We start from the raw sequence: 21307 nt of genomic DNA, 5'->3' as shown, positions 1-21307 counted from the left end.
CTATATGTTTGCGTGAAGTGAGGTGTTGATCAAGGATCACCCCATGAAATATTGCGGATTTTTTTAATTTGATTGGTTTGCCTTTTAAGGAGACACAGGGTATCATAGCATCTTTCCCCCGGCGTTTGAATAGAACTCCCACAGTTTTCACTTGAAAGGGTGAACCCCTATTTATTGCACCATTGATCTACTCCGTCCAGGGCTGACTGGAGTTTTTTTTCTGATTTGTGAAATATCTCTGTGCTTTACCCATATTGCTCCGTCATCAGCGAATTTAGAAGTTTGGGTAGGAGAGTTGACATGGTCAAAAGTTTCATTGATCATGATGTTAAACAGGGTTGGGCTTATAATGCTGCCTTGCGGCGTGCCATTGTCCAGTGACATAGGATCAGATCAATTGTTCCCTATTCAAACTGATAGCTGTAATTTATTATTTACTGTGAGTTAAGCTGTATAAACAGTCATTTTTTGTAGTCTTATCTACTGTGAAATGTTTTAATGAAATATCGGGACAGTCTATTTTTGACATAGGGGTGTGCCAAATCGCCTACATAAAACCTATTGGCGTATTGAAGCGTAGGCGAATTGGAGTGTAGGCGATATGGGAGTAACCCCCCGCAAAACAAGTCTTTGGCAGTTTGGGCCTACAGAGATATTTAGAACACAGAGCTTGGAACTATATATACTGTTGTATCGAAGCTAGACAGTAACATTGTATCTTTAATTTAATAATTCCTTATATATAACGATAATATATGTGTCGCAAACAGTGACGTTTTGCTTGACAACACTTACATAAGACAGGGCGGTCGGGTAGCCTAGTGGTTAATGCGTTCGCTCGTCACGCCGAAGACCGGGGTTCGATTCCCGACATGGGTAAAATGTGTGAAGGCCATTTCTGGTGTTCCCCGCAGTGATATTGCTGTAATAATGCTAAAAGCGGCGTAAAACCACACTCATTCGTTCACTCGCTTACATATAACTGTTTCCATGGAGACATTATGAAGATTATTTCCACAAATGCATATCACATTTTGCTGTACTTTGTGGTTTAAATAGACGGCTTAATCTGTACGTAAGCCTACAGACTACTTCATGACATTTAAACACTGATAATGGAGAAAGCCTTACAATACCTTTAAAAAAACACCTGTAGATAAATATATTTTGGAACACGTATTAATGTTGAGCATGTTTGGAAACATATGTCAGCTTTGACTTTTTTTTTAATACGTGTATGGTTTCTATTCTATTGTTTTGTGCAGACTCGATTATTTACAGACCGCCGTCATATTGCTTGAATATTGCTGAGCGCGGCGTTAAACAACAAACAAACAAACACAAAGAAGTGGTGTCTGTGAAAGGAAACTGAGAACTGTTGTCATACCTTTCTGTGATCAAATTGTAGTTGTGGTTGTTTGTTTGACGCCGCACTCAGCAATATTCCAGCTATATGACGGCGGTTTGTAAATAATCGAGTCTGGACCAGACAATCCAGTAATTGACATCATAAGCATCGATCCACGAAATTGAGATACGATGACATGCATGAACCAAGTCAGCATGCCTGACCACCCGATCTCGCTAGTCACCACTTACGACAAGCACAGTCGCCTTTGACGGCAAGCATGGGTTGCTGAAGACCTGTTCTACCCGGGATCTTCACGAGTCGATTAAGTTGTAATTAAAATCGTACTATCTATCTTAGACAAAAAAAAATATACACAGAGTCAGACATGGATTATACGCCTTGATATACTTTGATATCATAGAGATGCCACCCCTGAGACCTCGTTCCCACATAAGGTGCATATCTAAATCCATCAAAAGCTCAAGCTATAAAAGCACGCACGTACACCATTTTTAGCCTTGCGACCAATCTCGGACCTGATGACGTGGAGTTATGAGGCGGTTCAAGAGAGTATTCAAGGGTTTTACCCCCTAAAATCTCAAACCTAGGAGGAAGGTGAGGTGAGGTGAGGTGAAATGGGGTTTAATGTCGCGTCCAAGATTATTGCACTTATATAGCGGCGTGCATGCACGTGTATATGTGTGACTGCTTGTTCTAGTCCGGACTGATGCCGATTTATAGTGCTAGCACACTGAGATACCATCTAATCGTGGTCACGAACTTTGTCCAAACCAAGCTTTTTCTGAAGCAGCGTGATGTTTCAAAGGTTAAATTTAGCAAGGTTAAATCTACACGTAACCTAGCTCTACATTAAAAACACCATTCTACCATGACTAAATAAAACGCGAACTCTTTGGTGCTAGCAAATATATTGAGTGAAGCGGCATGGGTTGAGTCCAGTGTTTTGAGATTGTCGACTTGAACTACGGATTCACCGCCAACATCCTTCAAACAAAATATGGTGCTGTATATGCTCAAGCAGTTTGTTTACACCGTAATACGTCACGTGAACATGTGACAGGCATTGAAAGCATATAAGCACAGCAACTTCTTAAGCTAACATGATGTGGGCTCCCATAAAGAAAACTAAGCAAGCTTTGCAAAGCTTTCGTTCTAGACCGCGCGTCACCATTATGACGTCATATCGCTCATTGTGATGCCAACGTCACTATTATGACGTCATATGGCTCATTGTGATGCCAACGTCACCATTATGACGTCATATGGCTCATTGTGATGCCAACGTCACCATTATGACGTCATATCACTCATTGTGATGCCAACGTCACCATTATGACGTCATATCGCTCATGGTGACGCCAAACATATAACGTCAGTCACTGTCAGTAAAGCGCCAAATTCAAAGTTCTCTGTTGTCCCCAAAACGTAAATACAATCTCTCTGTTGATTTCTATCGTGTTTCCTGCACAAAATGTATTGCCACGCATCCTTTGAATTTTGTAGTAACTACAACTTTGCATTTTGTAACCTATAATTGTAGGTATAGTTATTTAAATACGCCTACTGACAATGACTGAAAAAAAGTACTATTCTAGGAACATTAGCTTCCAGCGGTTTCAATCAGAGGGGGTTTATTGTGATTTAATAGCCCCTGTTTGACCAATCAGAATCGAGTAATTTCCAAATTCATTTTAGAATAGAGCTTATGTTCCCCTAAAAAGAAAAAAATAATGCAACTCAAAATGAATTGTGTAATTCATTTTGTGTGTATTCCCCAAATACGAACCTTATCTGGAGCACTGGTGGACCTGTACACGTTTTCTAAAATGAACAAGCAATGGCATGGTGCTGACAGACCAAGGACCACATCTAGGATTCGAACCCAGAACCACCACATACTGACACGCCTGGGGACATATTGGGCCATCCACAACTGATTTTTCCAGAAAAGAAGTAATAAAACAAGAATTGATTACTATTTTTTTATACTCACAACATATACATATATAGTTTGCCCTGATTATGTTTCTAGGTTTGTCAGCATCATACCCGTGCTCGTGGGTTTCACCGAAGTGGTAAACGTCTGAGACCTGCATCACTTCGGGCTTTCCTCCCACATTAAGCTGACACGCCGTGATATACCTGGAATACTGTTAAAAGCGGCGTTAAACCCAACTCACTCCCTCACTCACACACTGTTCATAACATGTAAACATTTATACATGAAAAGAGAACATAAATAGCAGTGAAGTTGATAAAACAAACCAATGTTTTTAAAATGTGAACAATAGAATGATCTTATGTCAGTGACAACACCCGATAGGGCCGATAGGGCTGCGAGGGGTAGCTCGAATACACAGGTCGGGGGAGTACCGAGTAGGACCAGGGTACCCACAGGACTACCCAGTTAGTCACGTGATATATTGTTTAACGACAACATTTATCTAAAACTCCATGGTTACACTACAATTACTAATGTTTGCCTTTCTTTATGACTATGCACACATTCCTTCTGACTTTCATGTTTGAATAAATATACATCTTCTGTCAACTTCAGTGTATGCATTAACAAATCATTTAACTAAGACGTGTACATCTGAATAGATTTTTTCACAGTATGGAGATTTTGTACCTATCTCTTAATTGAGAGCGGGTATCCGGGTAAGGTAGGGAAATAGGGGTATGGGGACTCGATAGTAAATTTAGACTCGTCCTAGCCCTAACACCCAAAATCTGCCATACATCCTGCTAGTCTATGACCATACAATCATAAAATCAACAAAGCCCTTTCCATATCCATCAGAAATCTCTGCTGACGGCAGTCCATTGTACAATTCTGACTATATCGTGAGCATGAATGACTGTGAAATAGTAATGATTCGTTTAAATCATATGCATCTTTATTACTTGCCCGTGAAGAGATCACCCGTTTAATAAACATACAGCTGTATTACACATTGTGTAATACCAAAACGTGTGCTTATGTACTCTCGGAACACGTTTCATGAACAAATATTGAAAGCTCTCAACATCCCTTGGCTTATTCAACAACATTGCGTGTGGAGTTGATAGATCACTGAGAGGAGCTTATGCACACTCGATGACCCCAGCAACCTGGTTGCTAGGCTGACGTCTCATGGCATTGTTTCGCCGACTGATCTTGCAACAAAATTCCACAAATTACGTCATCATTGGGTATTGTGACGTTATTGTAAACTTTGAGGTGCAAGGCCCGTTCCAGAAGGCGATATATTGTAGCGCAACGACAATCATTAGTCTGTTAAGTATGTGAGTTGCGATAGCCTTAGCCCTACGATAATTTTGTGAATTCTAAAGGTGGACCGTTGTATGGTATTAAATTCATACGTTTCAACTTTTGACATGTTTGAAGTATTATTCTGTTAAACTCAATTGGACTATGCCGTTGATCATGTAGGTGTCAGCTTATTCATACTCAACAGTATAATTAAAAAAACAATATAAATGGCAAGTAATAAATAAAATACTAAACGAGCTTCTGAGTAATACCAATTTTATGAAACTCGTGAATAGTTGTGGAATCTGACGTGCTTTCGCTCGTCAGATACGACAACGATTCACTCGTTTCATAAAATTGGTATTACACAGAAGCTCGTTTAGTATTCTATATATACATTATACAAGATACATAATTCCCTTGATCCATTCAACTCCAAACATTATGTCCAAACGAAGGTCGCTGCATGTGTGGTAATACTTATAGAGTGAAAAGCAGCCATTCCCACGATATGGCATATTACTTACAGTTGTGAAGGAGATATTTTTTTATCACTTCTTAGGTATTTGCACACAGGAAGCTATCTTCATTAATTAATTAATCAATATTTCGTCATTCTATTAAGAGTGGCGAGGGCTGACTCTCTGTCACAACGTAGACAATCTGAACAGTGGCTGATTAACAGTGACCTGAACAGTTTTATATTCTGGTGCTACGCTACTACTCTCCAGAATGAATTAATTTCAAGTTTACAGTGTTTTCGATTCAAGTCCTCGGTCATTACCCTGAACAATGGGAGGAAACTATGGTGCACTTCCGACACCAGTTATCAAAATACAGGATAGTGTCCACAGTGGTTGCCTGGTGGCGCCACAGTTGGTGTCAGAACCTATTGTAGTCAGCTTCTGGACCTAGGATAGTTGTTCTTGGACCCGCTGTGGATGACGTCAGAAGCCTGATGCCAGAACCCGTAGTAGTGCCAGAACCCGTAGTAGTGCCAGGAGATGTAGCTGGTGTCAGGAGACGCTGTAGTTGGTGTTGAGGAAGTCAAGGACGGATGACATGCTGGTGAGGGAGTTGAAGTAGCGCCGCTCCGCCCGACACAGGTTCTGCTCAAGCATGTACATGAGGTGGTGGTGGAAGTTGGAGAACGGTGCTCCCAGACTCAGCCCCAGGTCCACCTACAAGCAGACACTGTAAGTTGCAGCAGCATCACCAGGGGTACATGGGGTTTTATGCGTCCCTCGTTACCGACACATTTTAAAATGACATTGAAAAAGAATTAAAACAAACTAAAAATTGATAGAAAGCAGCTGTTCGATTGAGTTGAGGTAAACTTGTGCTATATGACATGACTTACATTGACTTTGAAAAAACGCACAGCCTTTTGCTTGGATGGTTGGTTGGTTTGTTCTTTAATACTGCACTCAGCAATATTCCAGCTATATGACGGCAGTCTGTAAATAATCGAGTCTGGACCAGACAATCCAGTGATTAATATCATGGGCATCAATCCACGCAATTGGGATCGATGACATGCATCAACCAATCAGTGAGCCTGACCACCTGATCCCGTTAGTCGCCTTTTACGGCAAGCATGGGTTGCTGAAGATCTATTCTACCCCGTATCTTTACGGGTCCTTTTGCTTGGAAGCGGGGTTAAAGGATTTATTCTGCTCTCAGAAAACCACGTTCAGCCTGACTTGCTCGTGGCGGGGTAAAAGGGATTTAATCGCCCGCTGAGAAATGTATTTCCCTCCAAGGCGAGAAACATCCTGAGGGATGCAACAAGTGAGCAAATGTTTGTTTGTTTCTTTGTTGTTAAATGCCGCACTCAGCAATATTCCAGCTATATGACGGCGGTCTGTAAATAATCGAGTCTGGACCAGACAATCCTGTGATTGTTATCATGAGTAAATGTATCTGAGAGAGCAATATGTGTTGCATTAGAGTACAGATGGAGCCCAGAATACGACATCTGGACATCGACATCACTGAGATGAACAACAGCGTTATCCTACTGAGGATCTTCGGCATGTTTGGGTCTTTAGCAACATAGACCCGTGAAGATTCCGGGGGTGAAAAGGTCTTCAGCAATATATGCTTGCCGTAAAAGGCGACTATGCTTGTCGTAAAAGGCGACTAACGGGATGGGGTGGTCAGGCTCGCTGACTTGGTTGATACATGTCATCGATCCAAATTGCGTGGATCGATGCTCATGATATCAATCACTGGATTGTCTGGTCCAGACTTGAATATTTACAGACCGCCGTCATATAGCTGGAATATTGCTGAGTGCAGCGTTAAACAACCAACCAACCAACCAAAGCAACATATTCCATATTGGAGACCGCAACCATGACAGTGCGACCAGGACACCTACCCACTCCCTGACACACTGCAGGGGGGTCTCCTTGTGGCCGGCATACATGGCGGGGTTAGACAGCATGCCCCGCGCCGACATCACACCTGCAACAGCATCGCAACAACATTTTCAACATCAACATCACAACATCAACGTCACAACATCATCACATCACAAACACCAAATCACAATCTACTCCTGTCTTGTCACAGACATCAAATCACCATCTACTGTCTTGTCACAGACATCAACTCACCATCTACTCCTGTCACAGACATCAACTCACAATCTACTGTCTTGTCACAAACATCAACTCACCATCTACTGTCTTGTTACAGACATCAACTCACCATCTACTGTCTTGTCACAGACATCAACTCACCATCTACTGTCTTGTTACAGACATCAACTCACCATCTACTGTCTTGTCACAGACATCAACTCACCATCTACTGTCTTGTTACAGACATCAACTCACCATCTACTGTTTTGTCACAGACATCAACTCACCATCTACTGTCTTGTCACAGACATCAACTCACCATCTACTGTCTTGTCACAAACATCAACTCACCATCTACCCGTCTTGTCAGACATCAACTCACCATTTACTGTCTTGTCACAGACATCAACTCACCATTTACTGTTTTGTCACAGACATCAACTCACCATCTACTCCTGTCACAGACATCAACTCACCATCTACTGTCCTGTCACAGACATCAACTCACCATCTACTGTCTTGTCACAGACATCAACTCACCATCTACTCCTGTCACAGACATCAACTCACCATCTACTCCTGTCACAGACATCAACTCACCATCTACTGTCTTGTCACAGACATCAACTCACCATCTACTCCTGTCTTGTCACAAACATCAACTCACCATCTACTCTTGTCTTGTCACAGACATCAACTCACCATCTACTGTCTTGTCACAGACATCAACTCACCATCTACTGTCTTGTCACAGACATCAACTCACCATCTACTCCTGTCACAGACATCAACTCACCATCTACTGTCATGTCACAGACATCAACTCACCATCTACTGTCTTGTCACAGACATCAACTCACCATCTACTGTCTTGTCACAAACATCAACTCACCATCTACTCCTGTCACAGACATCAACTCACCATCTACTGTCTTGTCACAAACATCAACTCACCATCTACTGTCATGTCACAGACATCAACTCACCATCTACTCTTGTCTTGTCACAAACATCAACTCACCATCTACTGTCTTGTCACAAACATCAACTCACCATCTACCCGTCTTGTCAGACATCAACTCACCATCTACTCTTGTCTTGTCACAGACATCAACTCACCATCTACTGTCTTGTCACAGACATCAACTCACCATCTACTGTCTTGTCACAGACATCAACTCACCATCTACCCCTATCTTGTCACAGACATCAACTCACCATCTACTTTCTTGTCACAGACATCAACTCACCATCTACTGTCTTGTCACAGACATCAACTCACCATCTACTGTCTTGTCACAAACATCAACTCACCATCTACTGTCTTGTCACAGACATCAACTCACCATCTACTGTCATGTCACAGACATCAACTCACCATCTACTGTCTTGTCACAGACATCAACTCACCATCTACTGTCTTGTCACAAACATCAACTCACCATCTACTGTCCTGTCACAAACATCAACTCACCATCTACCCGTCTTGTCAGACATCAACTCACCATCTACTTCTGTCACAGACATCAACTCTCCATCTTCTCCTGTCACAGACATCAACTCACCATCTACTGTCATGTCACAGACATCAACTCACCATCTACCCCTGTCTTGTCACAGACATCAACTCACCATCTACTCCTGTCTTGTTACAGACATCAACTCACCATCTACTGTCCTGTCACAGACATCAACTCACCATCTACCCCTGTCTTGTCACAGACATCAACTCACCATCTACTGTCCTGTCACAGACATCAACTCACCATCTACCCCTGTCTTGTCACAGACATCAACTCACCATCTACTGTCCTGTCACAGACATCAACTCACCATCTACCCCTGTCTTGTCACAGACATCAACTCACCATCTACTGTCCTGTCACAGACATCAACTCACCATCTACTCCTGTCTTGTCACAGACATCCAACACATCATCCATTGACTTGATGTCGCCATTGGCAACCACAGGTATGTTGACGCTCTCTTTGATGGTCCTGATGGCGTCGTAGTGGACAGGTTGGCAGCGCTCATCCTTGGTACGACCATGGACGGATATGAATGAGGCCCCGGCTCTCTCCACCTTCTGACAGAGGTCCACTGTATCCCTGGGAAGGAAGGCACAAGGTTTAACGAGACGCTCAAATGTAGAGAGTGGAAGCAGAAAAATTATATACTCCGTCCAAACTCCCGAGGGATGCATAATAACATTCATTCTACCTACATCACATTAAGAGCAGTTAGAGTGTCTGTTATTTCATCCTCAATCATGACCACTGTCCACATGATCATTGATTCATTCCAGGCTCTAAAGAAATGATCTAAAGATACTGTACACTACATCATTCCATTACTTTACAGGACCCTCATTAGAGCTCCAGATAAGCTTTTGGTGTTGTGGGTATTTTACCCATGCATTTTAAAATCATTGGGTATCAGTAATTCTATCTGGGTATTCAAATTTCTGTTACCCACTAGTTTTTACACATGTGGGTATTTAAGTTAAATATTTAAAAACACTATTCATCTAGTCCCTGCAAACTGGTGTCGTGTGGGGTCGAGAGCTTTATAGGACTCAAAAATACCACGATACTTCCACACGAAAGTGTGATGGCAAATGATCATGATGTAACTGTCATCGTGGAGTTTGGTAAGGTTGACGGAATGCCCGTTTATAATTTCAAAATAAGTTGCTGATTTGCTAACTGAATACGCAGGGTTACTTCACAATATTTGATGATACGCACAAGTTTTATTTTTGTAGCGTATCTGTAAAGTTCATTGCGTATTTGATACGCTTGGATTATATTTTACTGCGTATTTCTGCATTTCTGATGCATATTTCACGCAGATACGCAGCTTATCTGGAGCTCTGCATCATATTGCTTACAAGGACTCCTGGATCCCGACTTTTGAAAATCAAGGTAAAACCCTGCAGGTATATCCCAGGCAGGTCAGTGACCAACAGCCATGTACGTGGTCACGATGGTCGATATAAACTTCCAATTAGAAGCAATCCAAACTTGCCATAATGCAGAACCTAATCATTTGCTAGCTGTCTCAACTGAACTCTACAGATGAGTTTATTGTTTACGGAGACTCAAACCAGTCTGTCAAAGAGGAGTGCATGTAGTGAGTGAGTGAATTAAAAATTTTACGCCTCATCGGCATATTTTAGCCATTGGCGGCGAGAACAAGTTGATATATATACAATTGATTCATGAATACAAAGTAATATTTAAAATACATATTTTATCATAACAATATTATTTACAACTGTAGGGAATGAATGGAAGGAACACTCTGGCATGCACTCAAATCTCACAATAAATCAAACTTTTTTTCTCCTTTCATCATCCACCCGACAACACATTATTAATACCACCAATATTTTGTTTCCAAAAGATCCGAAAACCATACTATCAAGAAGGATGAATTTAGGTTGTCATATTCCCCACAAGGTATTGAGTAACTTCTCACACATGAATGACATCGTATGACTTGGTATGACATGACACACAGTTCCATGTGCATTGTGGGTTTAAGTGCGGACAGACAACAACTCCTCAAATTACCTGATATTTTTATGGATTCGTATCTTCACTGACACTGTAAATTCTTCCTGAGGTACCCTGGCTCTTGCTTCCTTCACGATGTCACACATCAGCTCGGGTTTGTTGATGAGGCAGGCTCCGTAGCCATCAGCCATCGCCCATCTGGAGGAGAACAATGTCACCCAGGTCTTTGATAAACATTTAGAAATTGGAAGAACACAAAAACATGAAACTTTAATGATTGTAACAGCACAACTTAAAACATGTGAATCCTAATCACATTGTCGGCCCTCGTCCAGTTAGAAGTACCATATTCCACGTAATAAGCGCCCGGAGCGTTCTCAAAATTAGAAATAGGGTGGCTCTTATCATGCTTATTAGAATATTATTTTGGTAAAAAAAGCAGAGTTGAAAGATCGTAAATTTCGTGGTTTATGCTGACATCCTGAGATGTTTATATATGACAGATATATTTTTCCAGAATTTAATTGCCTATAACTAAGGGTGCATATAACACATGAGTGCGTATTATACACGAATAAATAAGCGTTGTGTACATTGATCAGTCAGAAGGGGTGCTAATTGGGATTGTTCACTAGCCAATATATTAGCAAATATCGCCATGGGCGTTTATAAGAGCGGGGTGCTTATTACGTCAAATACAGTAACTTATTTCTTGAAAGCATAAGCATGATCCATGCCAACATTAAGTGTAGCAGGGAATATAATATGTAAAATTGTTTATGAAAATCACAACATCTCGACTAAATGTAGCATGAAAATCAAACAATCAATTGAATCAGAATAAACAGCAGGCAGGTCGTGCACCTTTCGTCTGCCACAGATGGAATCCACACATATTTACCTTTGAGGACAGCCACAGTTGAGATCAACACCATCAGCATATCTTGAACAGTAAACCATCACAGGAACGTTATACATAAACACAGCAGATCCAAGCAGAACAAAAAAATACAACTTAAATGAAAGATCAACACACCTGGTAATTTGTATCTCAAATTTCATATTTGTACTGACCAAGTTTCTCATCACTCGTTCGTTTACCAGAATTCGCTGAAGGTGTACAGTGTATTTTTTTCTGCACATAATATTCAAATTTCTTTTTTTTCAAAATAATGTTTGTTTATTTGTTTGTTTATTGTTTAACGCCGCACTCAGCAATATTCCAGCTATATGATGGCGGTCTGTAAATAATCAAGTCTGGACCAGACAATCCAGTGATTGATATCATGAGCATCGATCCACGCAATTGGGATCAATGACATGTATCAACCAAGTCAGCGAGCCTGACCACCTGATCCCGTTAGTCGCCTTTTACGACAAGCATAGTCACCTTTTACGGCAAGCATTGGTTGCTGAAGACCTATTCTACCCCGGATCTTCACGTGTCTTCAAAATACTGAATCCGCTAGAGGGGGATGCGCATTATACTTGGGTGCGCACTATACTCAAGAAAATATGGTACACTATGCCTTTTCGTTACTTAACAGGACCCTCATATTGCCTGCAAGGACCCTTAAAATTAATTATTGGGGTTCCCTGGACCCCACTTTTGTCAGTCAAGGTAATACCCTGCAACTGTGACAGGTTCTTCACATTGTGTCTCTTCATACGCACATACCTCAACACTGGTCTGTTCTCTGTGAAGATGATAAGCATACTACTAGTCACAAACTGAGCTCAAGACAGATCTCCATAAATTTCAGTTTTATTATTCAACTAAAGTTTGACTAAGTTCTGCCTTGCAATTAAAGTGTTCTTACTGTTGTTTACTCTGACACAGACTACTTTCCTGTCAGTTATTCCCATTAAAAGATGCACAACAGCTGGGAGGGAGAGGCATCATTTGAGGAGTGACCATAGTGAGGTGAGGTGAAATGGGGTTTAACGTCGCGTCCAAGATTATTGCACTTATAAAGCGACATGCATGCACGTGTATGTGTGTTTGTGTGGCTGCTTGTACTAGTCCGGACTGATGCCGATTTATAGTGCTAGCTCACTGAGATACCATGCCGCAGTTTAACATGAATACCCCACTCAGACACAGTATACTGACTCCGAGCCGACCAGTCCTTGTTTTAGCCCCTTAATGCCGAGCGCCAGACAGGGTAACAACAAGTACCATCTTTTAACGTCTTTTGGTATGACGCGGTCGGGGATCGAACCACGGACCTTCCGCTCTCCGGTCGGACGCTCTACCATTAGACCACGGAGGCGGTCGGAGTGACCATGGAACTTTGTTCCTGACCCCACAGTAAAACCACGAAAAACAGCATCCAGCTTCCGAAGCCTGTCTTGTAAGGTGGTTTGTTATGTCCACCCAGGCATATAGGAACTAGTCCATATCCAGGGATTTATCTACATCTGATCAGAGTCCGATATTCGGCACCAAGTCTGCAGCAAAGGTCAATACAAAATCCTACTCTGGAACTAAACATTTCGAAAGTAATGATGCTATATACTATAAACCTTGAAATTAACGCGAGTGTGAATTAAATGCGAAAAATGCGAGTGTCTTTGCTCGCATTATTAAACATCGCATTTATATCAACAATAAGACATTTTGGATAGCAGAAATACCAACTTAGACATATGCTGAAAACAAACAACTATGTATTCCACATCACTGTTTAATGAGCAGCACTTGTAACAAGTATATAAACAATGTCATTCAAACACTAATTACATCCTGTGAATTGTCACTGCTGGGGTCAAGACAAGAGTTCTACTCACTTATATCATCACTGATCACGCCTCCCACGCAACACGGTGTCTTTGTTCTTTGTTTTCAAAAATCAACGATCATGTAGTTGGGAATTCCGCATATTATCATCACTCTTATAAATTACCAGATATAAAAATAATCAGATGACCCAGATAATGCCTCATTTGATAAATTATTCTACCTTAATTCCGTTAAATACTTGATTTTGATTGGTCAATTTCTGTGAACACAGCTGACTATTCTGGAGTGGATAGTGTGTGATTATATGACTGTTTTATCTCCCACTTATACAGTGAGTGAGTGAGTGAGTGAGTGAGTGAGTGAGTGAGTGAGTGAGTGAGTGAGTGAGTGAGTGAGTGAGTGAGTGAGTGAGTGAGTGAGTGAGTGAGGTGAGTTGGGTTTAACGCCGCTTTGAATAGTATTCCAGTTATATCAAGGCGTGTCAGCTTGATGTGGGAGGAAAGCCCAAAGTGATGCAGGTCTCAGACGTTTACCGATTCAGTGAAACCCACGAGCACGGGTATGGTGCTGACAATCCTAGACCGGCGGACCGCAATTCGAACCCACAATCATAGGTTTCTGGCGTGCCCAAGGGACGCAACTCTGCACAGCGTATCGTGGCGCCTTAGATGACTTGGCCACCCGTGCCCCCTCCCCCCCCGCTTATACAAGTTGTAACACTGTTTTACTTCTGTATGACTTGTTGTATGATCAAAAAAGGTAACTCATTTCTACAGGGATCTGACTCGTCAGTCAGTCTTGTATCTTGAAGTCACTTCAAATTTCAAAATGGGTCAATCTTGCACAAAGTGTAAGAACCGGCCCATCCCCGTCATTCCAAACTTGACAATTATTTTAACAGTTTTGAGTAACATTTGGAAAATAAATCAGTATAATGTTACAGTGTGACCAGATTCAGGATAACATACATTAACTATCAGGTCGAGACCTGGACTCGATATGTTCACCATGGAGACCCCCTTTAAATGTGCTCTGCTTTTGGTACACATGCACCATGCTGGAGTCCCCCTTTAAATGTGCACAACACTGCACATCAAACAGGGTACATGACAGCACTTGTGCCTTATGAAGTGTTCTGTCTAACATCTACAGACGGTACACAGTGGCACCTTGACACACACTCAACATTGATACATACGGGGAGACGACTTCTGCAGCATCAGCAAAATCTTTGGGTTTACTTGCTGCAAACTGTACAATCAGGGGGCGGTCACCTGCAAAACACAATCAGTGACATAGATGACGAGATCATCTTCAGTGATCCAGGGTATTATATCTCTATGTAATTAAATACCCTGGGCTCATTGGCCGTGATAGCCCAGTGATGAGTCTGATTTGACTGTCAGGGCAATACGGATTGCACTCATTCAACTTACTCTCGAAAGCGTGAGTAGTCCTGTGCTCAGATTTAGAAAGGATTGATAGAAGTGGCAAAGTGGCGATGGCACATTCAGAGAATGAGTCCTCAGCCTGTAGGGCTGAAACGATATCCCAGGACACAGATGCATCGCGATTCACTCCATACGATACGGCGCACGATTTGTCAGGTGCTTTATCTAGATTTTTTATGATATGTTTTTTTCAATAAACTTTTATCACAGATACGTTTTAAATGTGTTTTAAATGAATTTCAAATTCGAATCGAGTCTTCGAAAACACAGCAGTTATTCTAGCATTGTATATCAGTAGCAGTTCAAGATTTCTGATTGGCTGAGTGGTCTCTAACTCCAACATGTCGGAAAAAGCAGACACTTGTCCTTAGCTAGAGAAACCACTAGGGCATACAGTGAAAATGGCAAGTTACTGGTACTTATCTACCAAATGGCAGATGATTCATTAAGTTAAAATACTCATTGCAGTATATATATGTTTTATGATTCATGAACATTCATTCACTTTTATTTAATTTTTCATTTTAATAAACTAAGTTTAATTCATTTATCACCTGTCTCCTCTTGGCACTATGTGTATCGAGATACGCATCGAATTGTGATGTAAGTACCGAGATACGCATCGAAAAGTGATGTAAGTACCGGTATACGCATCGAATCGTGATGTAAGTATCGAGATACGTATCGAATCGTGATGTAAGTATCGAGATATGTATCGTATCGTGATGTAAATATCGAGATACGTATCGAATCGTGATGTAAGTATCGAGATACGTATCGTATCGTGATGTAAGTATCGAGATAGGTATCGAATCGTGATGTAAGTATCGAGGTACATATCGAATCGTGATGTAAGTATCGAGATACATATCTAATCGTGATGTAAGTATCGAGATACGTATTGTATCATGACCTAGGTGTATCGTTGCAGCCCTAACGTCCTGTGTATTCATCAAAGTATAATGGAGACATAATCATGATAATACAAAGGACAATCGAGGATGCAATGACAATATTAATACTTCAACTTATATGCACTTAAATAAACTAACATCATGTACGAGCAATTGCTTGTGGAAAGGGTGACATCGTGTGTATCGATCATGTATATTAAATTTCAACTTCACAGACAATATTCGTCACCCGGGTAGAAAAAGAGACCTTTGGCCAACATTGTCACACCCTCCGTCCACAATGCACTCACGACAGTAGCATGTTATCATTAAGGGTCAAAAGGTCGAGTGTCATGAGTGAGTGAGTGAGTGAGTGAGTGAGTGAGTGAGTGAGTGAGTGAGTGAGTGAGAGTATGGTTTTACACCGCTTTTAGTATTATTCCAGCATTGTTTGATCGGCATTACTTAGAAGTAGACGGACGACAAAGTAGACACAATTTATGGATTACAACTTCCTTACAGTAAAGGCGACGTTTAGGTATAGATCTGTATGCAGTTGTCAAGCACGGCATAAGGAGCTATACCAACATGTCGTCTGTATAGTAAATAAAGTTGTTATCCATAAATTGTGTTCACTTTATAATATTCCAGTAATATCACGATGGGGGACATCAGAAATGGGCTTCACACATTGTACCCATGTGGGGAGTCGAACTCGGATCTTCGGTGTTTCAAGCGAACACTTTAACCACTAGGCTACCCCACCGTCCCTGAGTGTCATGATCGGATAAAGCACATGGGATATAACGTCACACTGACGTCTTGTCGAAAACAACATATGATGTCATCCATTGTCCACAGCATCGAAAAATTGATAACACATCATGTTAACAATGGACCGGCTTCAGTGAAGTTTATCTGTTGGGTTGGTTGTTTGTTTGTTTGTGTTAAAAGCCACACTCAGCAATATTCCAGCTATATGACGGCGGTCTTAAATAATCGTGTCTGAACCAAACAACCCAGTGATTGACATCATGAGCATCGATGCACACAATTTGGATATGATGACATGCATCAACCAAGTCAGCGAGTCTAACCACCCGATCCCGTTAGTCGACTGATACGAAGAGCATAGTCGCCTTTTACGGCAAGCATGGGTTGCTGGAGACCTATTCTACCCCGGATCTTCACGTGTCTGTTGTGTTGACATTTCAAGTTTCTAATATAGGTTCTAAATGGTCAAATAATTTGTCACTGAGACTTACGTTGACACGTTGTGAAGTCACTATCCCTGGCCTTCTGGGACTGTATGAAACTTTCGGAGATGATCATGGGGGTGAAGGCCACGTCACAGTCGTACTTCCTGACCAGCAGCCGGAAGGGGAGTCTGAGAACACGGGGAGGATGACACATCAATACATTGGATAACAGTTCTTATAACCGTGATTCCACCTTGAGATGTGAGGTAATTGTAGGTATACATGTTTCCCACTTAAGATAAGACCAGTTATAGTCTGGAAGGTAATTTAAGGTACCGACGTTTACTACAATATCTGAAAAACTATCGGACCTACTCCAGTCAAAGTTGGTATGAGATTATCGGGAATCACGCACGCACGCACGAATACGGTGTTATCGTTGGGCGTCTCAACATGCGTGATTCCCGTGCAACCTTTCGAGTTGAGTTGATTGGTTCAACTGTGTCATATGGCCCTGTGATGCAGGGGTAGCATTATGCAGATGGCTGTTTTAATGAATGCTCGTTCCACCCGTGACGAACAGGTCTGATTGTTGATGAAATATAGTGATAGCTAAATAGACAGATTTTTTATTCATGCACCGATTGTCTTTAAATGTGATATCCAGTTATGTATGAGTGTTTAATAATCTCATACCAACTTTGAATGAAGTAGGTCCGATGGTTTTTCAGATATTGTAGTTTATCATATAATGGGTAGGTTTCTCGGCAGGATAAAGCCAACGGATAAAAACGATATCCGTTGGGGTCATATGCGGATAGAGATGCAAATATCAAAGGTCAAGTAGGGACTACTTTCACTGTTTATAAACAAACATGGCGTCGCCCTAATCATTCGGTGATCGAGTCAGAATTAACCATCGGGAATCTGGATAAACTACAGGGATAATTGCTATCATTATCAAAAGAAGTCTAATATACTGAAATCAGTCTCTAACTGTGACGTAGCTAAGGCATTTTATGAGTTTGGGCAACTTTAGAGATATAAATTTCGAAACAATTTTGCGAGGGCACGAGGCCTAGCCAAGCGGGATCAGTAGCCATATCTGTGCTTGTAGACCTCTGCGGCTTGAAACCTTCTCCACAAATTAAAATAGTTGGATTTGTCCGAAATGTGTTTGAATTGTTACCTTGTTTTCGTTTTGTCGCTGTGTGTACATCTGACTACACTTCTTAACGTTATGACAGGACAGACCGACTGTCAACAACGACTGACCGTGGCCGTGACGTCTCATAGACTAAGGTTAGAGTAGCTTCCCTTTGACAAAGGGCAGTTACTCTAGCGGACAGACAGATGGATTGCCGCGAAAGGCAATTAAAAACAATTGTTGTTTTGCATATATGTTGCTTCGCCACTGTATAAGAAACAGATTTCAGTTGGAACTATATTGGCTACTGTCACTGTCCGACTGACACATCACTTACCCTGTGACGTAATAAATATTAATGCGCGCATTCCAGAAAAACTCGCAATGTTTCGGTTATGTATGTGAGAGAGGGAAAGCGATTTTGAAGCACAGAATTAAAGAATGACATTATATGAGAAAGAGGTTATCACGCTTGTGTGTTTGGGGATGGTAAATATCCTAGACTGTAAAGGAGATGCTGTATGACAGAAATACTTACTTGGAGTATCTGACCATGGGGGCACACATCTTGACCACTTTCTTCTCAGAAAACAGTTCAAGTGGTTTCTTCCATGTAAATTCTTTTTCCAGATCACCATGGTTACCATTGTCACAGCACAGGGTGACAGCGGACATTTCTGTCCTCAAATTTTCCATACTGGTGGACTACTGGAGCAGGTGTTGTCTACGTCTTCCTCATGTTCCCCCTCAATCATTCCCCATCACACGGAACACCTGTCATCTGTAACACCTGCAGCAACACAAAACACATTGCTTCAGTAGGTTGCAGGGGACACATGTGGCCCAGTCGTCTAAGGCGCTAGATTCACTGTACAGAGTTGCATCCCTTGGGCCCACCAGAAACCTATGATTGTGGGTTCGAATCCCGGTTCACCACGATTATGTTTCTAGGTTTGTCAGCACCATACCCATGCTCGTGGGTTTCAACGAAGTGGTAAACGTCTGAGACCTGCATCACTTCGGCCTTTCTTCCCAAATTAAGCTGACATGCCGCGATATAACTGGAATACTGTTAAAAGGGCGTTAAACCCAACTCACTCACTAAGTTGCAGTGCAAGTGGTGACATAGACTGTCACAGACAGAAGTCGGACACAGTTACAGCATATGTACAGCTTGAAGTGATTAACAAGTGTTGCTGTTGGTTTGTTGTTTGACGTCACACTCAGCAATATCCTTGCTATATTAGGGCGGTCTGTAAATACTGAAGTCTGGACAAGACAATCCAGTGATTGACATCATAAGCATCGATCCCTGCAATTGGGATACAATGACGTGTATCAACCAAGTCAGCAAGCCTGACCACCCGATCCCGTTAGTCGCCTCTTACGACAAGCATAGTCACTCTTTACGGCAAGCATGGTTTGCTGAAGATCTATTCTAGCCTGGGTCTTCACGGGTATTACTTATAAGTGAATCAGGTTCAACATGTCTAGTATGGCCAGCCTACCATAGAAGGAAAATATAATTAAACTTAAATTTAAAGCAAAGATGTTTTGTGGGATTAAAGGGCACAGTGTGAATGATGCAGGCAAGGGCCGCCATGCAATGGTCCTACCGCAGACCCATTACACGTTTACAGTCCCTATCGTGGGTCAAGCTGTTCCACCGCCGAGCAAGGCAGACAGGACCCAAACCAAAGATACTGTCACTCCCCTTGCGTAAAGATTTGGCAGAATTTGGCTTTGGACCTCTCTATATTTAACAGGCAACCAAATTGTCATACCAACACCAGCATTTGCACAACTAAAGCCCCATTTGAACAATAGCCACCTTACAAAATTATACCAAATTTAATAATCAATTATATATATCAAATTTAGATAACAGTAATCAGAATATCATACACGTACAAATGAATAATATTGTGCTGACATACCATGCCATCATGGACACTACTAGTGCTGGGACGAGTCCAAATTTACTACCCGGGTAACCACCACTCTATTACCTGACCCTACCCAGGTCCCCGTTGTAGATATTAAGAGATAGGTACAAACTGACCGATTTGGAAAAGTTTGACTGTAGCCCTGGCAAAATGTACTTAGTTACACGTGTAAAACGATCTGGTCATGCATACACTGAAGTTTACAGCATGAAGTTTTGTCTTTATTCAAACATATAAAAGTCGGAAGGAATGGGTGCATTGTCAGAAAGAAATGGTCCTCGAACATTAGTGACTTGTAGTGTAACCATAGAGTTTTAAGATAATTTTTGTCATTAAACAATATATCATGTGACTAATGGGTCTGGGTAGTCCTGTGGGTACCCGAGTCCAGAGTCCATATAATAGATAATCTATTATATGGTCTCTGCCAAATCCTACTCAGGACCCACCTGACCCGAGTACCTGAGTTACCCATCCCAGCCCTAGACACTACCTCTGCGATTCGAACTCACTGACAATGCTATTGATTGCAACAACTAGGACCATTGGACCTCGTCCATTAAATGGATTTTTTTACCTGCTCCCGAATGATAGATCATAACAGATCCTACTGGCCATGGGGCAATTAGTAGGTAAAACAGGTGATACACTGTTATAACTGACTGATGAAACTAACAACTAATTATACATAATACATATATGTACAAACCTGAAATGAAATTAAAACAAATATATGCAAGTTCTATATCAGCCAGGTAAACATCTTTGGCAATTTGACACTCGTAAAGCCAAGTCCCAGTTTCCTGATTCAGTGATCAGCTGTGACTCTACTGTCGTATGAGGCAGTTATAGCCCCCGTGCAAAAAAAAGAGACATCGGCAAGAGTACATTTCGAACTTTATCTTACATTAATATGTGGAGCTATAGTAACGAACTGCAAATTCCAAACAAGTTGATTCAGATTATGATCAGATAACGTTTCTGCAGTTGAGGAACTGCAGGCCACATGGTTGTGTTGTCCTTTTTAGAAACGTCCTTCACCTTCACGGACAAATCTTTTTCAGGGAACGCATAGATGTTTTCTGTGTGAACATGTTATCTTCATAATTTGTTTAAATTGATTGCATGACACGAAAGACCGGTATTGACAAAATGTATTGTATAATACAATAAACGTGTAATTCGGCAAACTC

General features: G+C 41.5%; 1 protein-coding gene across 1 annotated transcript; it reads right to left on the bottom strand.

The window, feature by feature from the left end:
• Positions 1-4946: 4946 nt before the first annotated feature.
• On the bottom strand, positions 4947-21156 carry LOC124152977 (tRNA-dihydrouridine(20a/20b) synthase [NAD(P)+]-like). The gene is made up of 9 exons (XM_048397086.1): positions 21022-21156; positions 18707-18958; positions 17088-17209; positions 14677-14752; positions 11637-11678; positions 10793-10933; positions 9117-9325; positions 7012-7097; positions 4947-5809 (listed from the first exon to the last, which is right to left on the bottom strand). Exons 2-9 carry the CDS (start codon positions 18862-18864, stop codon positions 5645-5647), a joined length of 999 nt encoding a protein of 332 aa, XP_048253043.1. The 5' UTR covers positions 18865-18958; positions 21022-21156; the 3' UTR covers positions 4947-5644.
• Positions 21157-21307: the final 151 nt, after the last annotated feature.

This window comes from Haliotis rufescens, unplaced genomic scaffold (genome assembly GCF_023055435.1).
Source record: "Haliotis rufescens isolate VD_foot unplaced genomic scaffold, xgHalRufe1.0.p SCAF_16, whole genome shotgun sequence".
Classification (NCBI taxonomy): Eukaryota; Metazoa; Mollusca; class Gastropoda; order Lepetellida; family Haliotidae; genus Haliotis; species Haliotis rufescens.
This window is presented reverse-complemented; position numbering and strand designations above follow the sequence as displayed.